The sequence below is a fragment of the Prionailurus viverrinus genome, chromosome B1 (genome assembly GCF_022837055.1).
Source record: "Prionailurus viverrinus isolate Anna chromosome B1, UM_Priviv_1.0, whole genome shotgun sequence".
In the NCBI taxonomy this organism is placed as follows: domain Eukaryota; kingdom Metazoa; phylum Chordata; class Mammalia; order Carnivora; family Felidae; genus Prionailurus; species Prionailurus viverrinus.
In genome coordinates this window covers 49159862-49187470 of record NC_062564.1, presented here as the reverse complement: position 1 = coordinate 49187470, position 27609 = coordinate 49159862, and the positions used below count along the sequence as shown (strand labels likewise).

The window sequence follows — 27609 nt, the reverse complement described above, 5'->3', positions numbered from 1 at the left end:
TCTCTTCTCCCCTACATATTTAATACAGCAGTTTACATGTATCAGTATGGACTCATACATTTATTTTGTACTTCGGGTTATAATCGGTTCTATGTTATTTGGTTGCTGAAGTTGTTCCAGCTTTGGTTGGAGCTCTTTCAGCTTGGCTCCTGTGTTCCTTTGATATGCTCCTGTCCTTTTGGTTTTTGAGCACTTCCTTTCTGACACTCTAAGATGGTGTGGGCTCTTCTTGTATTTTCCCTGCCCCAGTCCTAGAATCGGGCCTTTCTCCAAGGAACCCTGATTCCTTTCACTGGGGAATTGTATTTAGGAGCCAAGATCTGGACTTGGTGTGCTCACTGCTCCTAGAGTGTCATTGCTTCTAAGCCCCCTCAGCAGATAGAGCTAGGAAGTACATGTATGTATATTAACCCACGTTAGTAATTCATGTGTTGGATTGTTTCTCTATCTGTATCTATGTTAAGCATGAGCTCAAACTGATGTCTGTGATGAATCTGTTATTATAGAGGCCATTCTAGTCTTTTCTCTTTGCTTCTCTATTAATTCCTTCTCACAGTGAGAAGCTTTGTTCCCACCATCTACCATCTATTTGCTTTTTGACTCCCACTATATGTGGAAATGGCTTCAGATGTGTTAAGCTTTATCCCCATACGAAACAACTTTATCAACTAAAGTATGCTGTTTGTGTGCAATTATTTTTGTCTTTTTGCCTTACAGTTTCCAGTTGAAATGCTGTTTTCCAAAGTTATTTGTAAGCTGCTTTTTTTTTTTTTTTACCCCATGCCTTTCAGTGATGTCATGCCATGCGCTCCAATTCTTTTGTCTCCATTTATATTCCATCCTGGTGATTGTATTATTACAACAATTTTTAATTCCCCTAGTTGATTGTATTACTCTTTAATGTGACAGTTTTGAAAACTTTTCATGTTACTGTATTATTTTCATATTTATTGTTTTGACTGGTTGCTTTGAGTTGATATGCCACAGTTACCTGGCTCCCCTGTCAGAATATAAGTTGTTTATAGTTTTCAGCATCATGAATCCCCAACGCGAAGTTTTTTTATGAACCACTTTCTGTTTTTCTTTTTGAATTGGGTTTTTTTACAATAATTCTCGGGGTGCCTGGGTGGCTCAGTCGGTTAAACATCCGACTTCAGCTCAGGTCATGATCTCACAGTCTGTGAGTTCGAGCCCTGCGTCAGGCTGTGTGCTGACAGCTCAGAGCCTGGAGCCTGCTTTGGATTCTGTGTCTCCCTCTCTCTCTGCCCCTCCCCTGCTCATGCTCTGTCTCTGTCTCAAAAATAAAAACATTAAAAAAAATTTTTTTTCAGAAGCAGAATCACTGAGCCAGAAGATAGAAGCATTTGGGAGATGTTTCAAAGACCAGATTGCCCTCTAAAAATATTGCGCTAGCTTAAAATGCTACCTGATATATACAGGTTTTCCAGACCTTCCTGGGATTTTATAACTTAAAAAATATGGCAACCTTTTGACAAATTTTCAATAAATGCAAGATGCTATTTCATTATGGTTATAATATTCACTTCTTAATTTACTAGCAAGGTTAAACATTGTGCCCCATCTTTATTTATACTGTTGATATTTTTGAGAACTGTGTTGTAAAGGAAAAGAGGAAGATTGTGAACTCTGTGCTGGAACAAAACTCTGGATTCTCCTTGGCAACTTCTTGCCATTTTGGAACTACTTTAAGTTTAGAGGAAATAAAGTATGGTATTACCAAGTTTCCTCTTGGTTCAGATTAAACTTTTTTCCTTTAGACTCTGTGTCAGAAAATGGAAGTAATAGCAGTAGTCCCAAGTTGACATTACCACCAGTTTCTCCTTGTGTGAAAAGAAATTTAATTTCACTTTCTTTTGGAAGCACATAATGTGCTCAGTAAAAATAAATGCTTTTTAGGGACCATTTACATGGTTGATCTGTATAGTAAACAGCATAGCCTTTTGTACTTAATAGGTACCAAGTACGTGTTAGTGATGGAATAAGACTAGAGTGGTTCAGGATCCAGACTGCTGGATTTGAATCCTGGCTCTGCTGCTTACTGGCTGTGTGACTTTGAGCAAGTTACCTAGCTGTGCCCGTTTTCTCATCTGTAAAAGGGAGCAATCGGTACCTATGTTACTGAGGATTAAGTGAGCTAGCATGACTGAGGCAGTTAGGATAATGCCTGGCACATGCTAAGCATCGTATGTGTTAATTTTGTTGTTGAATTCAATCCAGACCTTGAAGATCACAGATATTCAGCAGTATTCTTTCCTAGGCTGCTTTGGTTTTTGAAAACCCATAGAAGAGTCTCTAATCTCATTAACATGGATGGCACAAAGCCCACAGTTACATTCTGACGTTTACATATTGAGGGCACCTCACACTCTCCACAGAGTTTACTCTGACTTTACTCATAATGCTAAGCTGAGTGATTTTTTTTTAAAGTCTGCTCATATTATATTAGAAGTAGCAAAACAGGAAGATGAGGTTGCTTTAGGAATACTGACAGACACAGGTATTAAGAAGGGCTATCAGGATGTAGCCTGACATCAAGGACCAAGAAAGTACGTTTCCATGAGAATTTCTTAAGCACCCTACTCTGGGCTCAGTTGCTACAACATGGCTTTAGCCCTGGGTTCATGTCTCACCTCTGTCCTGTCACTTACTAGATTTAGGGGACCTTGGCCCAGTTACTTAACCTTGCTAAGCTTCGTTTCTTCATTGCTAAAGTGAAGGTAAACTATTTCACATGGCTAGTTACTTAGTGCCTGGCACGTGGGTACTTAAAACATAGTAGCTGTTTTGTTTTTTAATTACTCATTTTGATTTATTTAGTGTAGGCTCAGTCTGCTTCTGTGTATTTTAGAAGTCCCTGAAGGCATCATATTATAACCTGGTGTAATGTTTGATATTCTTAATAATGACATTGTGTTATCAAGATGTGAAATTCAGAATCCTTTATTTTAGTGGTCAGAGAATTGGACAGCCTGAGATAGGTCATTAAAGTAATGGCAAACTTAAATCACTTATTTTTTGGTCACAATTTATGTATTTGAGAGATCCCCATTTTCAAACAAAAACAAATTTAGAAACATGATGGTATAAATTAGTCTCAAGTATTTAGTAGGAAGAACATTTCGTTCCCATACAGAAGTGCTTCTTTAATCCTATGCCTGGTTGGAGCCAGTACTGAGGTGATTCCATTGCTCTTGCCTCTGAAGTATTTTTGTTGTTTTGGGATGGCTTTGCTTATTCAGCTTTGACTTTGTTACATTATCTGTACAGAAAATGAGTCAATATTATTTTTCCCTTAGGGTGGATGGTTGTATCTAACACACTAAGAGCTGAGTTTCTAATTAAGGCTGATAGATGACCTACCAGATGTTTGACAGCCAAAACTATGAGGTGTCTCTTTGTGAGCAGGGTCGTAAGGACCTCAGCAAAGAAGACTTCCACTTATCAAAAATAGGGCACCATTTCCCTACACGGTTTCTAGAAGTAAGAATGAAGAGAAGAAAGTAACAAGAAAGAGGGGAAAGTTACTCAGGCATAATTATAGTTAATATTGTGGTGTGGGGTTTTCAATACCCTTTTTCCTCACTTCTTAAGTGTTAGTATTTTCTGTATTACTTGTACTGCCTTCTCTCAAACATTCCCATAATAGACTTCATTTTTCAGTGTTCTGAAATATAGTGAAGAGTCTCTGCTTTTAATAAAATTGTGTTTCGTAAGGCACTAAAACCCTGTAAGTGCTCCAGTATCGATCAGTTACAAGGTAGTCGACCATCTGGTTTATTTTTGTTTCAGGGGGAAAAGATAGAAGACATCCCAAAGGAAGTCTTGATGGACTGTGCCCATCTCGTGAAGGCCAATAGCATTCAAGGTCAGTTTTCCTAGAGGTGTTTTCAGAATTAACACCGATTTCTGTGTCTGAAGTAGAATACTTTCAGAGAATATGTCGGGGACTTTGGCTGGAGTCAAAGGAATAATATGTAGTATGCCTTTCCCCTGTTTTGTCCTTTCAAGTGGCAGTTCTGCTACCTATCAGAGAACTAAAAACCCATCTCCCCACCCCTCTAATGACGGTGGCCCTTTCTTGGCTCTTTCTACCCTGTCTTCCTTCCTTTGACTAGAAAGTTGTCTAGACCTGCCTACCCTTGAGGTTATGTAGAAAGGCTTTCAGAAATGAGGTTAATGGCTAAGCAAGAGATGTGTCTCGTGGTTTTATTTTTAATGTTGTGTGATGTCTTTATTTCTGTCATTTGTCCTTAGATTCTAGAGCTCAAGTCTCTACATCCCTGTTTCCTACTTTTTCTTTCTCTCCTTCTCCTCCTAAATACTTCTTTCTCCCTGTGAATTGTGAAGGTATCGAGTCTGTTGATCTTTTTATCTCCCAGAGAATCTTACTTGGTTGGTCTGGGGTGATCCAGGAGTATCCATATTTTTACAGTGCTCTCCTGGAGATTATAATGTGCAGAGAGGGTTGAGAACAATTGCTCTAAGTGTTTTAGGTAAGGCCTGAAATTCTGGGCTTGGTGCTTCTTTGTTTCTACTGTCAGTAGTAGATTTAATCTGTCAGTAGTCAGTATAGGTCAAGAAGGACAACTTTTGGGGAGGAAATGAGAGTTAAAAAGGGGAGCCAGGAAGGAGATGGTATGCTGCTAAGAATGATTAAGCTAGTTAGGAGGTTGGATTTTGGTGTGTAGGACATAGACCTAGGTAGAGTAGAGGTAAGTTTGGTTTGATGTGAGGGTCAGAGGTGATCCAGAGGGTTGGAAAGAAATCTGGTTTGGGTGGAGGATAAGTGCACAGGGCAGACTGAGAGCAGGTACCAGGGGTCGGTGATTACAGGACAGGAGCTGACCCGTGTACCCCTTCTCCATCGCTTAGACTGTGTTTCCTAAATCTAACTTGGGCAGCTTTAATGGGTCAGATACCTAGCCAAAGAAAGTAGAAGGCTGGTCTTGTAGAGCCACTGACTTTCAGCCCCGTAAATCATTAAGTTGCAGTTAGTTTTAGGACATTCCATTTTTATGAGTGGGACAGGGTTTCTTAAGATTTCCAGTTAAGAGCTTCTTTTATTAAAGTAAAAATAATAAAGTTAAAACAATCATTATTCTCTGTGTGTTGCAACCTCTTTCACATGTTCTTGTCCCCTTTCCATGCCCCTGGCTAGCAGATGTAACTTTATTAAAGGATCTTTGGACTCTTTATTCTGGGCCCAGTCTCTTGCTTCGTAATCTCTTTATAGTTTACCAGTTCTAGAGAAAACAGAAGAAAATACTGCCTTACTTCACTCTGCTCTTTGGCCTTCCACAGTGAGAGCTCACTTAGCAAAATAAGGAGCCAAGCCCAGGAACTTCACTCGTGAGTCCCCAGCAGAGGATGCCAAGGAGTGAAGAAGGGGTTCTCCTGCGGGGTTTGCTAGGGACACTCCATTCCCGTTGCGGTGCAGTTGAAATATTTTCCCCCCTGCTTGACCTCAGAACCAAGGGCGTTGGGTTAATCTTGTTTGTCATCATAGAATCTGGTCAGCCAGTTTATTCATTTTAGAATCTTTTGCTAGATTAAACTTTCTAAAAGCTTCGACACTCCCTGTGACACGCCTCGCCTTATCTGTACAATTGAGTCCAGACTTGTTAAGCTGGAAGTGAAGCATCTCTGATCTGACGGCAGGCTTTGTTTCCCTTCAAATTATTTCACACTCCAGCCAAAGCACGTATTTGCTGTTTTCCTACCTTATGCCTTTGCTTATGTTGTCTCCTTTGCCCTCAGTTTTGTCTTCCTTGTCAGTCATCCCATGTCTAGCACCAAACTAAGGTTCAAGGTCCACCCAGTAGTTGTAGTAATGGTAGTAGAGTTACCGTTGAATGTTAATTACATGTCTGGCACTGTGCTAAGAACATTACAAATTAATTCATTTATCAACCCTACTGAGTTATGCATATTATTTTCATCTGTAGATGAGGGAGCTGAGCTTCAGGGAATTAAGGAACCTGCCCAAGGTCTCAGAGCTCTGAAGTGTGGCAGTAGCTGCATTGAAGTCAGACAGTGTCTTTGAAGTCTTCTGTCTTAACCACTAGACTGTATTAACCTCTCCTGTGGCGCCTTTCCTTTCTTCCAGTGTGGGTGACCACTGCCCTTTCTGAGCTACTTCAGCATTCTACCTATACCTTTCCAATATCATTTGATAAGTTCTGTTTTTCATCATAGTTATTTATGTGCTTATCTGCCTTCCTTCAGTTTTGGAAGGCAAGACCCATTGTCTGATCCATATTGGATCTCCCCTAGCACCATGCACATGGAGATTTTTTTAAATCTTAATTTTGAAAAAAAATTTTCAAACCTACAGGAAAGTTACAAGAAAAATATAACTCTTGTATACCCTGTAGTTAGATTCAACAATTTTTCTGTATGTATTTGCTTTCTCTCTATAATGCTCTAATTATTAGGTTTTTGGTTTCTTTTTTTTTTTTAAGCTGAACCATTTGGAGGAAAATTATAGATCTTATAACCCTTCAGCATGTCCTAAGAGCAATGACATTGTTTTAAGTGACTGTATTACTGTGATCAAATTTCAGGAAATTTAACATGGATAGAATACTGTTATTTGATACACAGCCCACATGTAAGTTTTTCCAGTTCTCCCACTATGGTCCCTTTATAGCATTTTTTTTTTTTTTTTTCTGATGCAGGATTATGTGTTATAGTTCCTCACCATGTCTCTAGTCTCTTTTTATCTAAAGGCACTACTTTGTCTTTCAAGACATTGACACCTTGAGTGGAGACCAGTTGTAGACTATCTTGTGATTTGGGTTGGTCTGATGCTTCCACTTCAGCAAGAGTGCATGCATTGCACTCTTCCAAAACATCTGTGCTTTTATTACTTTGATATGTTTTCTTTGGTAACAGAGTTGCCACTGCTAAAAGAAATTAAAAAAAACAAAACAAAACAAAAGACACCTCTACTGAACCAGTCCAGTTTCCTCATGTTTCACATGGGATTCTGGGAGCTGTGGGGACTTTCCCTGAGTGACATAGCTGATCATGGTGGTGCAGGTCCCTTAAATCCCAGACCTTGGCCTTTTGCTTTATCTTGCTGTTTAGCCTTTATTGGATCAAGGACTCCTTTGAGGAAACCTATTCGATCCTTTTCACTGTAAAAAAAAAAAAAAAAAAAAAAAAAAATGCATATCATAAACTTTGCATCCAATATTAGGGAGTCTCAGAAGTCCCTGCTTTCCTTCCTAATACTTTTGCTTGAATTGTGTTGTTCACCTTTGCCATTTGCCATTTCTGGGTGGGTTTAAAAAAAAAAAAAAAAAGCGTTCTGTGGTTTGAATCACTCGATGGCTATTTATGCAAAGCCTTTTCCTCTGTTGGATTTTGGTAATTTGCCAGTGGGTGAGGGCAAATTGCTTAGTGTCCTGCCCGCATGTTGAAGACAGTCTCTCTTGGCAGGCTGCAAGATGAACAATGTGAATGTGGTGTATACACCGTGGTCTAACCTGAAGAAAACAGCTGACATGGATGTGGGACAGATAGGCTTTCACAGGCAGAAGGATGTAAGTGTTGTTTGCCACCAGAGGACACGGAGAACACTTTCATTGTCAAAGGCTCAGCATGATGTATGTTTTCTAAGTCCCTCTCAGCTGCATTGCTCAGCCCCTAGACAGCGACTCCTTTGTTCTGGAGGGGAAAACTGTATGATTAAGATTTCAGTTTTGGGGGTGCCTGGGTGGCTCCATCAGTTAAGTATCCGACTTTGACTCAGGTCACAATCTTGCAGTTCATGGGTTCAAGCCCCATGTTGGATTCTGTGATGACAGCTCAGAGCCTGGAGCCTGCTTCAGAATCTGACTCCCTCTGTCTCTGCCCGTGCCCCACTCACCCTCTGTCTCCTCTCTCAAAAAAATGAATAAATGTTAAAAAAAAAAAAATTAAAAAAAAAAAAGATTTCAGTTTTGTTCCCCCCTTTCTCAAAGGTGAAAATTGTGACAGTGGAGAAGAAAGTGAATGAGATCCTGAACCGATTAGAAAAGACCAGAATGGAGCGGTTTCCAGATCTAGCGGCAGAGAAGGAATGCAGAGACCGAGAAGAGAGGAATGAGAAAAAAGCCCAAATTCAGGAAATGAAAAGGAGAGAGAAGGAAGAGATGAAGAAGAAGCGAGAAATGGACGAACTTAGGTATGTCTGAGCTACGGTATTGGTGTTGACCTTGGAGATTCCTCACTGCTGATTTTCACCAGGGACCAACCTGAAGGAAGTATATACTGGTGGAGAGAGGGACATAGGACAAGCTCAGGGCCTTAAACAGCTTAGAAAAAGGTAGTTATGCGGATGCGGTGGTCAAATGACATGCTTTTATAGGGGCAGGATATGAGAGCATGTGAAATAAAGTAGCTGGTTTTATTCTTAGATAAACTATCATAGGTTATCTTTAGAGTTTGGTTTGTAAGCGTCTTCAGGAGAAGAAAATATGCTATATTAACGGATTAACATCAATTAGTATGATATTTGAATAAGGTTGTCTTAGCTCCAAAGACCAGTGCCTAAAATTTGTTTTTAGAACCGTTTTTGTTAATATTTTGAAAGTTTGAAGTAATTAATGTCATGAGGCCTATCGCAAAACACTCCATTTTAAAATAGTAAACAGGAGGGGGGCCTGGCTGGCTCAGTCAGTAGAGTGTGTGACTCTCTCTTAGGATTGTGAGTTCAGTCTTCACGTTGAACATGGAACCTACTTAAAAAAATAAAAATTTTTGGGGCGCCTGGGTGGCACAGTCGGTTAAGCGTCCGACTTCAGCCAGGTCACGATCTCGCGGCCTGTGAGTTCGAGCCCCGCGTCAGGCTCTGGGCTGATGGCTTGGAGCCTGGAGCCTGTTTCCGATTCTGTGTCTCCCTCTCTCTCTGCCCCTCGCCTGTTCATGCTCTGTCTCTCTCTGTCCCAAAAATAAATAAACGTTGAAAAAAAAAAATTTTTTTTTTAAAAATAAAAATAAACATTTTTAAAAATAAGTGAAATGAAAACATAAGACCAAGGGGGAGAGGAAGGAAAAAAAAAAAGGGAGGGAGCCAAACCATAAGAGACTCCTAAAAACTGAGAATAAACTGAGGGTTGATGGATGCTGGGAGGGAGGGGAAGGTGGGTGATAGACATTGAGGAGGGCATCTATTGGGATGAGCACTGGGTGTTGTATGGAAACCAATTTGACAATAAATTTCATATTAAAAAAATAGGAAAAAAAAGATATATGACAGTATGAATAAAAAGGCTGGTGGTTGATAAATCAAAAAAAATTTTTTAAATAAAAATAAGTAAAATGATAAATCATAGTTAAAATACAATTTGGGTCCTGAAATACTAGTGTATAAAAATACTGACTGGGGTCGCCTGGGTGGCTCAGTCGGTTAAGCGTCCGACTTCGGCTCAGGTCACGATCTCGCGGTCCGTGAGTTCAAGCCCCGCGTCAGGCTCTGGGCTGATGGCTCAGAGCCTGGAGCCTGCTTCTGATTCTGTGTCTCCCTCTCTCTCTGCCCCTTCCCTGTTCATGCTCTGTCTCTCTCTGTCTCAAAAATAAATAAAACGTTAAAAAAAAAAAATTTTTTTTTAAAATACTGTATTAGTTTTCTGTGGCTACTGTAACACATTATCACAAATTTAGTGTCTTCAAACAACATAGTTTTATTATCTTACAGTTCCACCTATCCATACATTAGAAGTCCAACATGGTTCTCACTGGGCTAAAAGGAAGGTGTTAGCAGGGCTGTGTTCCTTCCTGGAACTCTAGGGGAGAATCTGTTTCCTCTTCCAGCTCCTAGAGGCCATCCACATTCCTTGGCTTGTGGCGCCTTCCTCCATCGTCAAAACTGGCAATCTGGCATCTCTTACACCCTCCTTCCAAAGTCACAGCCCCCTCTTCGACCTTCTCTGCTTTTGAGGACCAGGGTGATGACATTGGGCCCACCCAGACAATCCACAGCCTCTTCAATATAAGATCCTTAACCCAACCACATCTGCAAAGTCCCTTTCGCCAGATGAAGTTACATATTTGCAGGTTCTGGATATTGGGATGTAGACATCTTTGAGTAGGATCATTATTCTCCCTACCACTGGGTATGTTGTGCTATACCTGAGGAGGCTCTTAAGTTTTCTTTGTCGAAGAAGGAATCTAGTCCTGCAACTTCTACTTATAGAATTTCTAGATTTTCCCACATTTTTCCATAGATATCATTTGTGTAAATGTAACAAAAAGAAATTGGGAAAGATGTATTGCTGTGCCTTTGGAAATGGCATAGGATCAAAATGAGCTGTTTTGCCACATGCTGACTTGATTTCCGTAGAATACACTGGATTATTAGAAAGATTGTTGGGTCAGAATGCAGGTATTGTGATCAAGTACTGGTATTAGTTATCTGCATGCATGTATTCCTGTTGGGGGTTCTGCTAAAACAGGATAAGTGGCCTCATTTAAAATATAATATTCAAATGGAGAACTCCAGAAGTGTTACCTTGAGTTATAATCTGCTAACATGAGATAAACAAATGCACAGATTTCTTTTGACCTAGATTGTGAGTCTGCTTTGTGTTGTGAGTGAAAGAAAAATTATCAACTTGATCAGTGCAGTAAAATGTAATTTTGAGCAGTGTGGGATTGAGAGTAACTTACTCATTTTTGTTTTTAGTGTGGAGTGGAGGAAAGATCGAAAACATGCCTTCTTGTGCCCTTTACAAACCTAACAATTTTGTTTAGAAACCTAATATGTTAGGCATAATAATATCACTTAATGTACTTGAAAACTTAATAAGAGGGGCACCTGGGTGGCTCAGTCACTTGAGCGTCCAATTCTTGGTTTCAGCTCTGATCATGATTCCAGGGTGGTGGGATCAAGCCCTGTGTCTGGCTCCATGCTAAGCGTGGAGCCTGCTTAAGATCCTCTCTCCCTCCCTCCCTGTCTCCCCCCCCCCCTCCCTGTCTCTCCCTCTCTCTCTCTCTCTCTCTCTCTCTCCCTCTCCCTCTCCCTCTCCCTCTCCCTCACCCTCTTTCTCCCTGTCTCTCCCTCTCTCCCTCTCCATCTCTCTCTCTCTTTCTGCCCTTTTTGCACACACACATTCTCTCTAAAATAAAAAATAATAATAGTTTTTTTAAAAACCTTAAAAACTTAAGAATAGCTAACATTTTTGGACACTTGTCATCTTCCAAACACTGTACTGGGTTTAGCTGCGTGATCTCATTTAATCCTAGCAATAGCCATGTAAGTCAAATATTGTTATTGGTGTTTTCTAGAAGAGCAAACTGAACCTAAAAAGCAGGTAAGTAACTCACCCAAAGTCACATAACTAATCTGATTCTCAAGTTCGTACACAATATTACCACACTTTTCTGCCTCGTTCTGTCTATTCAGTATTAAAGTAAAATTTTACTATAAATCAAGCAACTTATGGCAATTTATCTTAAAATACATTACATTTTTGTTTCAAATTAAGCTGTGTACTAGTAAAATTTAGGGAATTTTGTATGTTTGATTTTACTAGTTTAAATTAAAACACAATGTTCATATCTCAAATTTTCTTTTATTGTTTCAACAACACAAAACATTTAAATAAGCTGAGGGGGAAAATTCTCATTGTTATTGAATGAAATTTTTGCTTCAAGAGCAAATTTAATCAGTCCCATTTTCTTTCTTTTTTTAAAAATGTTAATTTATTTGAGAGAGAGCACACGTGTGAGCAGGGGAGGGGCAGAGAGAGAGGGAAAGAGAGAGAATCCCCACAGAGCCAGATGTGGGGCTTGATCCCACCAACCATGGGATCATGACCTGAGCCAAAATCAAGAGTTCGACGCTTAACCAACTGAGCCACCCAGGTGCTCCTAATCAGTTCTATTTTCTAAGCTGTCCCTAGTCACTTGTATTTTTTCCATTTGTTTTCTCAGACACAAATTTTTATCCTCTTATCACTCTGGTAACATACATATCAAAAGGAAAATGTAAGTGGAATAGATGGAAAAATCACTTTTCTGTTCCGTGTTTTTCTACTTCGTCCCTACCGCTTTCTTTTTAATACACTTTCACGGATCTCAGGAAACCAAAAGACCCCACTTTTTTGGTGTTCATTTCTGTGAAACCGACGCCACAAAACTGACTTGCTTTCACAAGCTGCCGAAGGTAGCAGGACACGGGGCAGAGCTGCGGGGCTGGGGACCGACGCGGTGACCTAGCACGTGTTGGCTTGGCAGGCTCACCGCTGCCGTCTGGGTGCCGTGTTCCGCAGCTTTGACGAGATCCCAGCAGCGAGCTCCGCGCTTCTGAGCTGTTTTAGAATCTTTTCTCACATCCATAGGGCTTCGTACGTCACTTTAATTTTGGTCTTTGACTCTTCCACCTGAGAGGTCAAATGCTGTGCCTACAGAAGCCTCTCATTCCAAAGTCTTTCTCTTGGCTTTCTGACAGCAAAAATTTTATTATTAAGTTTCACCAGCAGTTGGTTCTTTTATTTGGAACATCTGGTAGGGAATGTCCACTTTAGTTGCTCTGATTGCTTAAGAAATTGACTTTTGAATCTGCAGGGGATTCTACAGAGAAGCCAGGAAGCTATTCTTATCTTGGAAGCTATCCCCAGTGCTTCCAGATGGTTTCAGTGAAGAAACACTCAACAGCCTCACATCCACAGATCTCCAGCTTCCTTCCAATTCTGAAACCATTATTTAGACTCTGGTCTCCTTTACCCTGTCAGCTTTTTGAACAAGAATGGCAATGGAAAAAAGTGGATCAAATTGCCATTGTGTTGTCCCAAGTTCTTTGAGCTCTAGGCTGGATGGATAAGATCCTATCCATCAGCCTTCAGCTCAGCAGTGAACAAGGCAAAGCCTACCACACAGAAGGCACTGACTTCCTTTTCAGAGGCACAACAGTAGCCCCTGGAGACAACTCCATCTTGTTCTTGTAGATGGAGCCCTTTACTCCTTGTCCTCAGTGTGCAGAAATTGTAATGATCTGGTAATGTACATAAGTCTCCATAAAGACCATCCTCTCAGGTAGGTTTTAGAAATATTTGGGTTGTTGGGAGGGTAGTATATTAACACCCTCTGTTAACCGTTTTGTAAAAATTCCCCTTCCTTAGACTTTGTGTGTTAATTCTCACTTACCACCTTACTCGTTAGCTCCTTAGACAGTTTTTGTAGCTCACACATGTCCTGTCAGGCTAGGATCTAATGGGGTTCTGGTTTAGAGATTCTTTGCATAGAGTTAGGTGTAGGGAGGAATCCTCACATGTTATTTTCTTTCCATGACTGCTACCTTATAAGCCATACATAGAGTAAGAGAAAATAACAGGAGAGACTCCACACAGGTTTTCAAAGTAGTTGGAGTCTTAGAAGTGACCTTGGCTTGAAGAGTGAGAGAAGGAGAACAGCTTCTACTCGGTCTACCTTTGGTTTTAGTGAGCAGGCATTTGGAGAAAACCTGTAAGCAGGTTACCTGGGAGTCTCCCAGTAGACACCATCATTTATTGGCATATACTAGGGAAGAGTATCCATGGCTGTCTTCAGTGTGTCCAGCAGTGTGGTTTCATCTCCATAGCTGAACTTGTTGTCACATCCAAGTAAAAGCTTACCTACTCCATTTCAGTCTTGTGTTCACTTCTTTGGCCTTTGTGGTAGTGTGACAAACACTATTAACATCAAGACCAGGTTCCACCATGTGGATATTGAAGCCAGAAGAAATAAATAATGGAGAAATGTAGTTAACAGAGGGTAAGTGAGTAACAAATCAGAAAAGAAAAAGATAGGGACTATGGCTACCTGAGATAGAAATTTTTCAAAATTGGGAGCCTAGAAGGTTGAAATTTGAACCCAAGTATGATAAAGGTTTATGTTTTGGAAATCTTGCTTTGCTGACCAGATTGGGAAGGGAACCAGGTAGGTGTGGCGAGGCCAGCTAGCAAGCTCGTGCAGTCGTCCACACGACAGATGTTGGTAGCTTGAAATAGGGTGGTGATGTGGAGGTGGAGAAAAGTGGACCAGGGAGAAGTAACTTTGTAGATAAAATCACAAGATTTGAAGATAGTTCAGATTGAGGGTGTGGGAGGCAGAGAAAAAGAATGGCTCCTGGGTTTCTGGTCTATGAAATGGAATGGATAGTGATACAGTTCTTTGAGCTAGGGAGTCCTGGAAAAGAACCAAACTTTTTGGTAGTGGGGTGACCATGAGTTGCACAGGGACATATGAATCTGAAAATACCTTTGAGGTACCCAAAAAAGTGTCAGATAGGCCATTGGATGGGTGGGAGGGAGCTCGGAGGAGGGGCCCTCAGACCCATTGGTTCTGGAACCTGGCTTGTGAGTACTCGTCATTTTAACCTCCACAGGTGGTTTAACAGTGCAGCCATGATTGAGATTTCCTGCCCTGCCCAGTCTTTTCTTGGCATGCCTTTCATGTAGTGTATGGGTCTCACCTATTTATTTCTTCCAGACACCACTTTGTCTGACATCCTTCACCTGATCTGTCTCCAGTTATCTCCCAGATGGTTGTCTCTAACTGTGACATTTCTTCTCTCCAGTTCTCAGTTTTCAGTTTCTACAGTTCACATCTACTTGGATATCTCTCAGCTGTGGCATTACTTTCTTCAAATTGCCCAAGCTAGAAACCTTGATGTCATCCTTGATTCTCTGAGCTTTATCCCTTCTTACCAGGACAGCTGCTAACAGCATGGACTCGTGTCCTCAGGTGGGGATGTTGCAGCAGCCTGGAGCATGATGGCAAGAGTGTGAGCTCAGGAGTCTGATGTGGGTGCAAAAGCCTGCTTCTCCACTAGTTGGTTAGCAGGGAGACTTTGGACAGCTTCCTTAACTTCCCTGACTCTGCCTCCTGTATGTTCATTTTTTTTTTTTTTTTTTCATTTCAAATTTTTAAATTCCAGTTAACATGTAGTGTAATTTTGGTTTCAGGAGTAGAATTTAGTGATTCATCCCTTAAATACAATACCCAGTGTTCATCACAAGTGCCGTCTTTAGTACCCATCACCCATTTAGCCCATCCCTCACCCACCTCCCTCCAGCAACCCTCAGTTTGTTCTCCATATTTAACCATCTCTTGTGGTTTGTTTCCTTCTCTCTTTTTTTTACCCCCTTTCCATATGTTCATTTGTTTTGTTTCTTAAATTCCACATGAGTGAAATCATAGGGTATTCAGTAGGCATAGTACTGTCAATTGCAAGGTGGTTGGGGTTAGCAGTAATTTTTGAAGCATATAATGCAGATTCTAGCAAATAAAGAATACTTGGTAAATGGTAAATACTGTTATTATTAACTAATCTCCTTGCCTTTATTTCCCTTCTCCCTCTCTTCTGTCTACTACAGATTACCCTTTTTAAAACACTGGTATTTCCTTTGTCTCTTTGTGTATTTTTAATTGAACTTTTTGTATAGCTATGGCTTGAATAGGCCTTATCTCCCTTCCTGGTAAGCTCTTTGGGGGCAAGGCTTTGGCTTATTCATCATTTTCTGTTTTCTTCCTGTCCTATCCTCCACCCAGGCTTAGCATAGGGCTTTATACATCACGGATATTTACTAAATGCTTGTTGAATCTCTTATGTCTCTTCTCTACTCCTGTCTTATATTGTGGCTTCTTGCTGTTCACATTGTGTTAACTCACTCAATTAGGACAACATAATTGGGCCCTACACATCCAGCCTAATTCCCTACTTGGCCTTCAGACTCCACTTGAATTGGTTTGAAATGTCATTATAAACACCAACTCTTTGTCTTTGCCCCTACCATTCTCTGCGTCTGCCTCCCTCACTGATCCCACATATTTATTAGGCTCCCTTTGGGTTCTGCCTCATCTGAGGAGAGGGCCCCAGCAGCCCTGCCACGCTGATGCATTTCCGCTTGAATTCCTGTAGCATCTGCGACCTGGGCAGTATGCCCCGACTAGGAATCCGATCTGCTCTTGGCTGTAGATGGATTTCCTCATCTGAATAATGCCACCTACCTCCCAGTCATTGTGGAGATGACATGAGTCTGAGGAAGCACTTTGTAAACTATAAAGCACTGGGCACATCTTATTTACTGTTCAGAGATCTCTGCCTCTTTTCTGTTGCACTCTCCTTGAGGGCAGTGATTATATTTTCTTCCAAAAAGACCCTCAACAGTGCTGGATGCATGGTAGATGTTCATGAAATACTTTTTGGCTGGATAACCTGATTGCAAATGTGTGTTTCTTCTTCTAGGAGCTATTCGTCGCTAATGAAAGTTGAGAATATGTCTTCAAATCAGGTATGTTCAAGTTATTTGCTCTAATGTTGTGCCTTAAAATAATTAAGAGTTTTTAATAATTGAGTTACTAGCCAATACCGACTCGTGTGTTGCTGATGGCTTGACATGATTTGGTAACCATCGTACACTCAAGTGGATTCTATGAGGCATCGCCCCTCCTTCCCTGTGGACTCTCTCATGTGTTTTTAAAGTAGGTCACCTCATGGAAAGAGATTGTTGTACATTGTTGCGAAGTGTGGTCTGATAGTACTTCCTAAGATAAAAAGCAGTGATGATCCATATTACAGTACTGAAAGAATCTTCTTATAATCAACACCTAATTATTTTCTTAGAACTATGTCAGAGACTTCTTGTCCATGAGTACTACCTTCCCCGAATTTATTTTCCAGTGACTGGCAATAGCACAATTTAGCTGTCACTTAACAGTCTGCAGAAGATTGAAACTGGGTGGATATATTTGCTCTATTGCGTATTTTATAGTGTAGTTTACAAATACAGTTGACCCTTGAACAATATGGGGTTAGGTACCCCAACCCCTTACGCGGTTGAAAATCTGCATATAACTTTTGACTCTCCCAGAACTTAACTACTGGTAGCCTACTATTGACCACAAGCTTTACCCATAACATAAACAGTCAATTTAACACATGCCCCTTTTTTTCTTTAGTTTATTTATTTTTGAGAGAGAGTAAGAGGGAGCATGAGTGAGCAAGGGAGGGGCAGAGAGAGAGAGAATATCCCAAGCAGGCTCCACACTGTCAGTGCAGAGCCCGATGCGGGGCTTGAGCTCATACACCAAGAGTTCGTGACCTGAGCCGAAATCAAGAGTTGGATGCTTAACTGACTGAGCCACCCAGGCGCCCCAATTAACACATATGTTATGTTATACATATTATGTACTCTATTCATACAATAAAGGAAGCTAGAGACAAGAATATAAAATCATAAGAAAAAGTTTATACATTTACAGTGCTGTACTGTATTTATTGAAAAAGATCTGTAAAAGTGGACCTGTGTGGTTCAAAACCATGTTTTTCAAGGATCAACTATATATGCTTTAGATCTGTGTTATGTAGGATACTAGGCACTAATTACATGTGGCTATTTAAATTTAATTAAAATTTAATTTAATTTAAAAACTCAGTTCCTCAGTCATACTAGCCACATATGGCTAGTGGTTACCATATTGGATGGTGCAGAAATAGAACATTTCCATCATCACAGAAAATACTGTTAAGCAGTATTGCTTTAGGTGCTTAGAAATAATTAATAGAATGTAAGATCCCTTAAAAGTCATCTAGTCAAACCCCATATTTAGTTCATAAATTGGAATTGTTAGTAGGACTTTACACCTTGTTCATATCTGGATGTCCTTCTAAAAATGACAACAATATTCTTATTCATGTCTCTGTGAAGAACTAAATTTATGAGGCTTCTTTGTGAGTCAGAGATGTAGCTTTGTACTTTATCCTGAAACATTCCAGGGTAGCATTATGTAATTAAATACAACCTTGAATTTGAAATTTAGAGCCTTAAACTGTCATTTACTAATTGGATAAGCCTAATGAGGTGATGTAACCTCTCTGAGGGAGATTTCATCAGCAGTGGAAGAGATCTGTTACTTCATGGGTCTGCACTAAAATTTAAACAAGGACATATATATGAAAGTTCTTCCTTAGTCTATGAATATAAATGGTCATTGTTATTTTTTATTTTTTATTATTTTTTGAGAGAGCGAGATACTGCATGAGCGGGGGAGGGAAGGAGGAAGAGGGAGAGAGAATCTTAAGCAGCCTTCATGCATCAGCATGGAGCCTGATGTGGGGCTCTATTTCAGAATCGTGAGATCAGGACCTGAGCCAAAATCAAGAGTTGGACACGTAACCAACTGAGCCACCCAGGCACCCCAGTCATTGTTATTTCTTACTGATAGAGTCCTTAGTTGCTCTTTTCCCACACAGTATCAGGATTAATGACGATGAGATGTATTTAATCGCTTCTGGAAACTACTCTTAGATTTCTTGGAACTCTTAAAACAGCTTAATAGTCAAACAAGTCTTTAACGTACCCTAAATCTAATGTCTTTGTTTTGTGCTTATTGTTGTTTATCAAAATGTTCTGTTATTTAGAGACTACGCCAGCAGAAATCTGGCGCCTATATAATGTTATGTACGACATTAGGCATTTTCATTTCCATCATTGTTGATTTTTAAAGTTTGAGCGTTCTGGAATTAATACACATAGACAAATATACATACATATATCCATACACACACACACGTGATCTGATTAGTGACAGATGTTAAAAGTTCCAGGATTAGCAAGTCAGATTTGTAGAACAAAGGATCACGAACTCTTCTACCTTTCCCCTTCCCTCTGTTGCTTGTTCCTGTGTCCCTGAGTTCCAGGTTTCAATCAGATTCACATTTCCAAGGAAGTTTTTGCACTGGGTATTTTTATTCTCTCTTGCAGTGGAAGGACTCTTACAGCTTTCCCCCAGACTTCAAAAGAATAGGTTTTAATTCTCCTTGTAACTTTCTGCTGTTGAGGGGATTACAGACCTTTTATGATCTAATTTGGCTGCACACTCTGTTGATTTTCAGTTAAAGCCTAGTGTTTATATAAGATAGGACTTGATTTTTTTTTTCTTTTTTTGAGAGAGAGAGCACGAGCTGGGGAGAGGGCAAAGGGAAAGGGAGAGAGGAAGAGAGAATCTTAGGCAAGAACCATGCTCAGTGCAGAGCCCATTGCTGAGTTTGATCTCACGACTCTGGGATCATGACCTGAGCTGAAATCAAGAGTCAGATGCTCAGCCGACTGAGCCAGCCAGGCGCTCATAGGACTTGATTTTTAATTAAGCTCATATAAATTTATCAGGAAAAATATTAGTCTTCCACTCTGAAGTTGGTTTTAATTTTGAGCTTTTGTTCTATTTAGAATAATTCTTTTCAATCTGTAATTTCTACCTAGCCTTTCTAAATTTGGTGCCAATAAACAGTTAACTTTCAATTCAGTTTTATTTGCTTATCACTTTATAGGTGGATGACAGGATACCTATTTTGCTACATTGAAAAACATATTGGGGCGCCTGGGTGGCTCGTTGGTTAAGTATCTGACTCTTGATTTTAGCTTAGGTCATTATCTCACGATTTGTGAGATCGAGCCCCGAGTTGGGCTCTGTGCTGGCCGCTGGCAGCATGGGGCCTGCTTGGGATTCTCTCTCTGCCCCTCCCCCACTCACACTTGCCACATGCTTGCTCTCTCTCAAAATAGATAAACTTTAAAAAAAAAAAAAAAAAAGGGAGAACATATTGACTCTTAAAGGGAATCTTAAATGTAAAAATTGTCCAAATAAAGTCTTGGTCTCAGACATATATTTAAAAGTTACTGTAATCCCCAGATACAGATCTGCAGACACACCGGAACTCTGCGGATCTGACTCCCGGCCTTTATAGAGAGTGACACACTTTCATTGTCACCAACCCAGATTATCTTAGAGCATTTTTCCTCCTCAGTGTTCCAGATCTAATGCTGACCTTCAAGATAGATGGTGACTCTCTGAACATCTGTAATGCTGTGATTTCAGCGTCAGACTCTAGAGCAGTCACAGTTCTGGTTCTGGCATAGAGTACCAACAGGAGTTTTCTCTGGGTACAGTTATCTAAGACATTTTTACTGTGGCCTGGGTGCATTGTGCTAATTGAAGAAAAGCACAGAGGAAACTACTGAATGAAACCGGAGATCAAACCAGACTTCAGACCATTGTTTCCTGCCTATATCTCCTGTTTCCTTACCCATCTTTCATAAGAGCTATTAAGAAGGTGAAAAACATATACACCTGTAAGCCTGAGCCCTCTCCTCTTCTCTAACAGCTCGGGTATCAAGCAATGGGAAAGAGAATCTGCAACAATTGATATGTTCAGGTTGAGACATTTTCAAGCGAATGTCCCAAACTTACACTATTAGTAAACGTTGGCACCCGGAGCAGTGTTCAGGGCATGCGGTAGCTCAAAGTGGAGTCTGGCACTCTTTTGTACTTGGCCTTCAGGACTCGTGTATAAGCCACACAATAAAATCAGCGCCTTTATACTACATACCATCATGTCGGGTTTTTAATCAATAACTTGGCAGGCTAACTAACTTGGTATCTAGCCTGTGGCTTCCTAATCACTTTTCCTATTTAGAAAAAAAAAAAAAAAAAAAAAAAAAAATCTTGCGATAACCTTGAGGCTCAAAATAATGGAATGTAGACCAAAGAAGGGTTTGCATACTGGCAGTATCATGGGCAGAAGGTTTGAGGCAAGATCTGTTTGGATTCAAATCTTGGTGTATTTGTTGAAGGAGCAATCACGTTTTCTTCCCGTCACACTTATTACGTCCTATACGAGGTCAGTTGAGCCTTACTTCATACTTTGTAAACCGCTGGTGACTTGTCACTATGTTATTGACAACTTAGAGAAGCCAGCTCTTTTAAACAACTCCTACTTTCAGATAGAGAATTCGAGTGAATTTAGTGATTTTACTTTTTACTTTCTGACCGCTGCTGTTACGCATGAGGAAGCTTATTACTTAAGACTAATTGTGTACATTTTTTAAACGGAGTTATTTATTTTGAAGGCTTTCACAGTGTCCCTTTTCTCTTTCCTACAGGACGGCAATGATTCAGATGAATTCATGTAAATGGAGGAAAGGACCTTTTAAAGATGTGAATTTAGGGACAGTTGCAGACGTTTTGATTTCATCTGTGTTCTGAGTTATAAAAAAATGAGTAAAATTCTACCTTCATTCTACACAAATATTACCAACTTCAGAGTTTTAAAAAAAAGTGTTTCCTTTTTTGCCAACAGAAAAGGATCAGATATTTATAATATATTTGGACTTGAAAATAGCATATAACTTTAGGAAAGTGAAAATATTTTTGCCGGAACATGTCTTAGTACCTCATGAAAGTTGGCTGCCCTTGTTCCTGGGATAGACTTTAGAATGAACCAGCTCTGAAAAGTATTTGTTACTGTGCTCTGTCCCTGAAAACAGATGTCTTGAAAAGCTTTTCATGTTCTTAAAATAGCTTCACTTCTGTTAAGAAGAATGTATTAGTGAGCAGTATATGCGAATGTTCCCCTCAGCCTTGATTTCCTGACTAGAAAAAAAAAGCTTATGGGTTTTGATGGTGGTGGTGATATTTTCAGAAGGTTGCTGGCTTCAGTATTCCCATTCCATTGTGTCACCTGAGTCTCTTAGCGGAGTTGTCCTCAGCTCCCAGCTTGTCCTAACTTCTCCCTTCTGCATCCTTTCTCTGAGCGAGGGCCTCCCCCGCCAGGTACCATCGTACTTAGAGAAGTAGTCAGTGTTCATCAAGGTTGGGCGTATGGCAGTGTTTACCTGAATGCCACGTAACCCAAGCCACGTGCCTGACGACTTCCAGGCTTTGGAGCCATTTCTCAGCACTGAGGGGAGAAACCGGAAGGCATGCGTCCTTTTGAAGATGTAGGTTACCTGATTTTTGTCTTGGGATGCAGCCTAAAACAAAAGTCCGTGTTGCGGTTATGATTTTAGGAAAAAAAAAATTAAGCATTTCATGAGCCAGCCAAGTAATTTGTTTATTTACCTTGAAATAATATTTATTTTGATTTGTAACCCCAGAGTTCAGATTTCTCAATTGTAGACCCAGTAACTTAATATGTAACAAGACTGCTCATCTGAACCACCTCCTCTCCAGTGTGATTCCAAATAGAAGACCTATTTTTATTGCAGTCCCTGTAGGAAGAGACAAAACAAAACCATGAAAGGGGAAGAGAATAAAGCCTGCAGGTCAGGAGGCATGCAGATTCACATTTTAACCACACCCAGAGCTCTACACGCAACTTCTTTTATTCTTCACTGTATTCTAACCCAGCAAAAATTATCTCCTCCAACAAATACTCTACCTATAATAGCACTTTGGAACTATGGGTAAAACCAAAAGACTTCAGTGTTTCTATTTATCCCAAATTGGTGTGTGGAGTTGGAAACTGGAAAATTTCCCTGAGGCATAGCTCAGCCAGATTTTTGAGAGGGGGTATGGGAAATGACTCCAGAAATTAATGATCGTGTGTGTTTGTGTGTGTGTGTGTGTGTGTGTGTGTGTGTGTGTGTGTGTGTAATAATATTCACCCTGGGGTTCTGTGATTTTAAAAATGTAATAATAAAGAATCATTTTTTATTTGGAAGGACATTGATACATGAATTCTTAGAATCTGCTCATTATCCCCATCCCCAAGCTGGTTTGGAGGATGATCTGGCTCTAAAAAAAAATGCCCTCATCCATCTGAGACTCAACATGGCAGGTTCTAGAGGGGTATCTTCTTCCTCCCCCACTGTCACATGCATCTCTCACCCACACCAGATGCCCGCTGGGCCAAAGTGCATGACCTTCCCCAAACCCTCTCTGGATTGGAGTGTGAGCTGATAGCGGTACCTCTTCAGTGAGCTGGCCGCCCTGCCCAGTACGGAGGCACGTCTTTCATGCTGCGGCAAACACTGAAAACGGGGACATCTTGCCTCTAGCCCCACCTGCGTCACCTCACCCTGCCACCACTTCCGAAGGACTCCTCTGTACCCCACGTCACAACAGGTGTAGGTAGGACTTTTGAAGCAGACCTCTATTTTGAGTGCAGTGTGAGAGATCCTGGGGTCCGAATTTCAAACATGTCCTAATTCTCCCCACACTGGTTTACAACGTCAAGGCCTCTCTGAATTCTCCAAGTTGGATTCCTAGCTCCCTGCCTGTGTGTGTTGGGCAGTCTTTTCCCCAGCACCCAGGATCCCAGGAAAAAACAACAACAACAACAACAAGGACATTTTCTCTTGAGGACACTGGTTCAGTGACAACAGGTCAAAATTCTGGCACTGGACCCATCTCATTTCTTGCTATTGGCATGTTTCCTAAACTTCCTATAGGAAAATTCCCAATCGTTACTTTTATGAGCTGTGCCCTTGATCAAATCCGTGCCTCCTGAGGGCTTCTCTTATTAACTGTCTCATTTCCCCACTCACCTGCCTGTGGGTGAGGTTCACATTATTGAATTTACTTCACAAACTCTGCTCTGTCTTACTCTTACAGCTAAAGAATTTGTTTCTTATCCACCTTTGTTGACCTGGGCTCACGATCTGGCAGGGGAGCTCTGTCACAGTTCCTGTGCCGGAACACGTATTTGGAAGCTTCCCAAAGCACGGAAGGCTTTGACATTAGCAGAATAGGCAATAAGCGTTAGCTGAGCCCCATCAGCAGCTCACGTTTATTTTGTTGTATTGTTTATGACTCTGTCTCGAAGCACGGGTTTGGGTGAGCCTTTTAACTGTTCAGTGCCAAGGTTTCCCCACTCAGGAAGGAAGGCGTCAGGAGGACGCAGAGGAGTGGAGAGAATTTAGCCCTAGCCTCCAGCTCGGAGCCAGTGCTCTCCCTCCACGTTTGCATCTGAGAGGGGAAACCCTTGTTCTCATAGAACAGGTTATGGGGAAAACTGCACAGGGTAGGGAAATAGAACACTTCTCCAGTTCTTCCTAAGCTGTGATGCCAAAGCCTGCTCTTTCTGTGTTTGGTTGGAAGTGTAGCCTGGTGAATAACAAATCCCATACTCAACAGGAGTACAGTAAAGTCGGTGGGCAACCTTCTGATGTTAGACTATGAAACAGTCTGTAACTTAATAAAATCAGAAGTGTAAAATGAGAAACTTAAATTCCAAGCTGTCAGCCTTGACCCGTGTAACTCCAGCGTGTGTGACAGCTCAGAGATGAGGAAGCCACTGCCAGTGCCCAGGCAGACTCACATTCGAGTTTCACTCCGTGACAGCTCTCTGCTCAGCACACGTGGGCCCGGCACAGGGCAAGAGACTTTATGTGCGCTGTATCATTTCACGAACGAGAAGATGCCAGCTGCATAGTCCTCATGTCCCAGATGAATGATATGTAAAATTCAATAAAAGCTTATAGTTTGAGTAGAACCAAGTGTGTAGGGGATTTTACTTTTCACTTTGCTCCTCCAAGCCTCAGGCTCACTGATGGGCTCTGCATGCTTATTTTAGGCCAGTAGGAATGGGGAGGTTCCTGGCTGCCTGAAATGATGCCCTTCAAACAGTTTTGTTTCTTAGTGGGAGGAAAAGAACAAACTAGGGTGAAGGGAAGATTGCCTAGGAATCCGGGAAGAGATTCCAGGAAGAGAAGTCAAAAGCCTGGAGCTCAAGGGCCATGATACTTGAGCTCTGGTATGTGAAGTTCACGACTTGATACCCCGCCTGCCACAAATCCTAGGGGTCTGCTGAGATTTTGACCAGGACGAGGCTACAAATGTGAAGACTTGCTGGAATGATACCCTTGAGGAGTGGAGTGGTCCAGACCAGCATTGTTGACAGCTGCACCCCTTCTGTGGCAGTGCTTATTCTGTAACTGAGTGCGTTTGCAGGCAGGTATGGGGGTAGAGGGAGCCACAGAAACATTCAAGTTTCTCTCCCAGCTGCAAAAGCATATTGGAATTCTTAAATGATTATTAGAAGACATTTGAGTTCTGTTTCTCACTGGTCGGGGCAATACCCACATCCATTTGGTTTTCACCTCCTTCACTATGAGAATTCTGGAGTTTTAAGGTTTTTTTTTTTACTTTTTTTTAATGTTTATTTTTGGGAGGGAGCATGAGTAGGGGAAGGGCAGAGAGAGAGAATTTAGAATCCGAACAAAGCAGGCTCCAGGCTCTGAGCACAGCCCAATGTAGGGCTTGAACTCCCAGAACCGTGAGATCATGACCTGAGCCAAAGTTGGTTGCTTAACCAACTGAGCCACCCAGGCGCCCCAAGAGGTTTAAGTTTTTGAGTAAATTAACCCATATGGGAAAGATAGGTTGAAACCAGAATTTTCATACAAAAAAACGTAGAGATGAGTGCGTACCCGTTAGAGTCGAGGGTACACTGAAAACACAAATGCTTATCTGACACTGTGTGTTAACCATGGTTGATCATTAGAATCTACTGCCCTCTGTTTTTCTGCCTCACATTGGTTGCTCTACTGTGTCTTTCTGATATCATGGTATCAATTACTTGAGGAACTTTCCACCTTCATGCCCGTGACTCTAGTTCTGCCCCATAGCCAGGTGAAATAAGAAACCTCCCTGCTGTTGGCACATACTGATTGGCACTGACCTGGCATTTTCTGCTTTTGTTGATGGCCAAGGAATGGAGGCCAAGGGAAATGAAGGCTCACCCTTGAAATCTTATGTAGCTTTTACTCGTTCCCAAACCTGGTGCGTGGGTGTCAATATTTAAGGCTGGGGGGGAAAAAAAAACAACTCTCCCAAGTCAGTATGCGTTTTCATTCCCATGTCAACCCCATCCTGTAACCACTGCAGTAAAAATATAAGACTAATGGCCTGACACTTCACATCCTGCCTAGATGAACCCTTCGCTGCCCGCACTCCTGCTGGTATTTTGGTTTCTGCCTCAGCAGTTTGCCCTGCATAGAGGAGGCTAACATTTGCTTAAGACTTCTGGGATATGCTTATGAGAATAGGATCTTTCAGGTTTTAAAGGCTGATCTGTTATTCTTGAACCTTTTTAGCTTCTTGGCCAAATCCAGGGTCAACAGGTCAAAATTACAGACTGAAAAAGGTAAAGAGAAAAACAGTGTTAGAGCAGTGCCCTTTATCCAGTTCAGCCTTGCCAGAATTCTCTTCCATTGTGAAGCCCTTGGCTTTGTTCTATCACTTCTAACACTGACTTTTTAATTTTATAGTTAATGTACTCCCTATCAGTGAGGCTTACATAACCTCTTTCAAAAGTAGAACTCTTTTAAGAGTCTAACCCATTTTCCCTTTATTCCTAAAACCAGTTCAAAACTCCCCTTCTCGGGGCAGCCTTCCTTGCTTGGCCTCACCTGCAGGTGTTCACTGAGACTCGCCCTGGAGTGCCCAGTGGTACTCTGTTCCAGTCCCTGGAGCCACAACTAGGGGATGCCCTGACCCCATTTCCCTCGGCCTGGAAGGCAGCCTGGCCTAGAAGCTGGGCCTGGGCTTCTATCCTCACTGCCTCCAATGTCCTGTGCAACCTTGGAGGGCTCACTCAACCTCTCCGAACTCCATTTCCTCTGGAGGGGGCTCCGAGCTCCAGTGTTCCTTCATCTCTGCTGTCTGGTCCATTACAGAGTAATGGAACCCGGGCCTGAACAGCATGGTCGAGGTGTACCTGGTAGGGAACAGTTCCCAGCACTGTGTCATCTCCCCGACCTCTGTCCACGGGAAAGCAGACATTCTCATTTGGGTGGCCATCCTCCTAGACTCTGAGACTCCGGACCGCCACAACTTTGACCTCTTTGCCAATGAAAGTTTGCCCAACCATGTGGGCTATGCCAAGGTGAAGATCACCCTCATCGATGAGAATGACAACCAGCCCATCTTCAGCCAGCCACCGTACAGTGTACAAAAGTCACCGTGGGGACCTCCGTGCTGACAGTCCTGCTCCGGACCTCGCATGAAACTGTGCGGGCCCTGCTCTCTTTGCCTTTGCTGTGTGCTGGTCTATCCACGTCACCTCTGAGAGGCTTCATTTCCTCATCTGCAAATGGGCATGAGACCTCCCAAGGCTGCTCTCCAGAGGTGTGAATGTTGGATGTGAAGGCATCCTTGGGCAACCCCCACCCACCGTCATCTCCCAGTCTCCCCCAAGGTGCTTCCAGAGCTCCTAGCAGGTAGTAAATTTTGTGGCCACACCTAGCACCCTGCCCCTGCCTTTTCCTGAGGTCAGCCTGGTCTTTCTACCTCCTTTGCTGCAGGAGGAGCTGAAGTTACAGCTACCTGCTTGGGAACTGTGAAATTTCCTTCTCCCTGACCTTTTCTGGGACATTATTAAAAAGTTTGATGTGGGGCAGGGCGGTGGGGGGGGGGAGAAGTCTTTGCAAAGGGGTAGAAGGTCTCAAATAGACAGGGCTTAATTTTGGTCACAGAGAAGCCTTTACAGGTGCATGCGGTTAGAAAATGTTTCCTTTTTCAACAAGAAGGGAGAAGTCAGTACATCCATGTTCCTGCCCCTCACCCCCAAAGTGAGGTCCTGCTTGGTCCCTCTTCTGCCATGGTGAAAAGCATTATCCACCATGTTTAAAACCAGTTAACGATTGGAGATTGGTAACAGTAAAACCTTGGTGAACAGAACAATACATTGATTACCTGGACTTGTTTTCTCCTTCGTTTCTATTCAGACAACCTCTCATGCGTCAGGGATTAAAGAAAGTGCTGGAAACACAAACTCTCCCGCACTTCAGTTTGCCCACTCTTCCATGAAAGCGCCGTGAATGAACTCCACTGGAGGAG

The 27609-nt window shown here is 41.7% G+C and overlaps 1 protein-coding gene across 3 annotated transcripts in view; it reads left to right on the top strand.

The window, feature by feature from the left end:
• The window catches only part of CCDC25 (coiled-coil domain containing 25), a 39712-nt gene extending 17223 nt beyond the window's left edge, over positions 1–22489 (top strand). For all 3 annotated transcript variants that reach the window (XM_047855962.1, XM_047855964.1, XM_047855963.1), the window contains 5 exons: positions 3811–3886; positions 7465–7568; positions 7989–8191; positions 16235–16280; positions 20931–22489. In XM_047855962.1, the coding sequence (XP_047711918.1) occupies positions 3811–3886; positions 7465–7568; positions 7989–8191; positions 16235–16280; positions 20931–20960 (459 nt within the window). In that variant the 3' untranslated portion in view covers positions 20961–22489. The remainder of the gene's footprint in view (positions 1–3810; positions 3887–7464; positions 7569–7988; positions 8192–16234; positions 16281–20930) is intronic.
• Positions 22490–27609: the final 5120 nt, after the last annotated feature.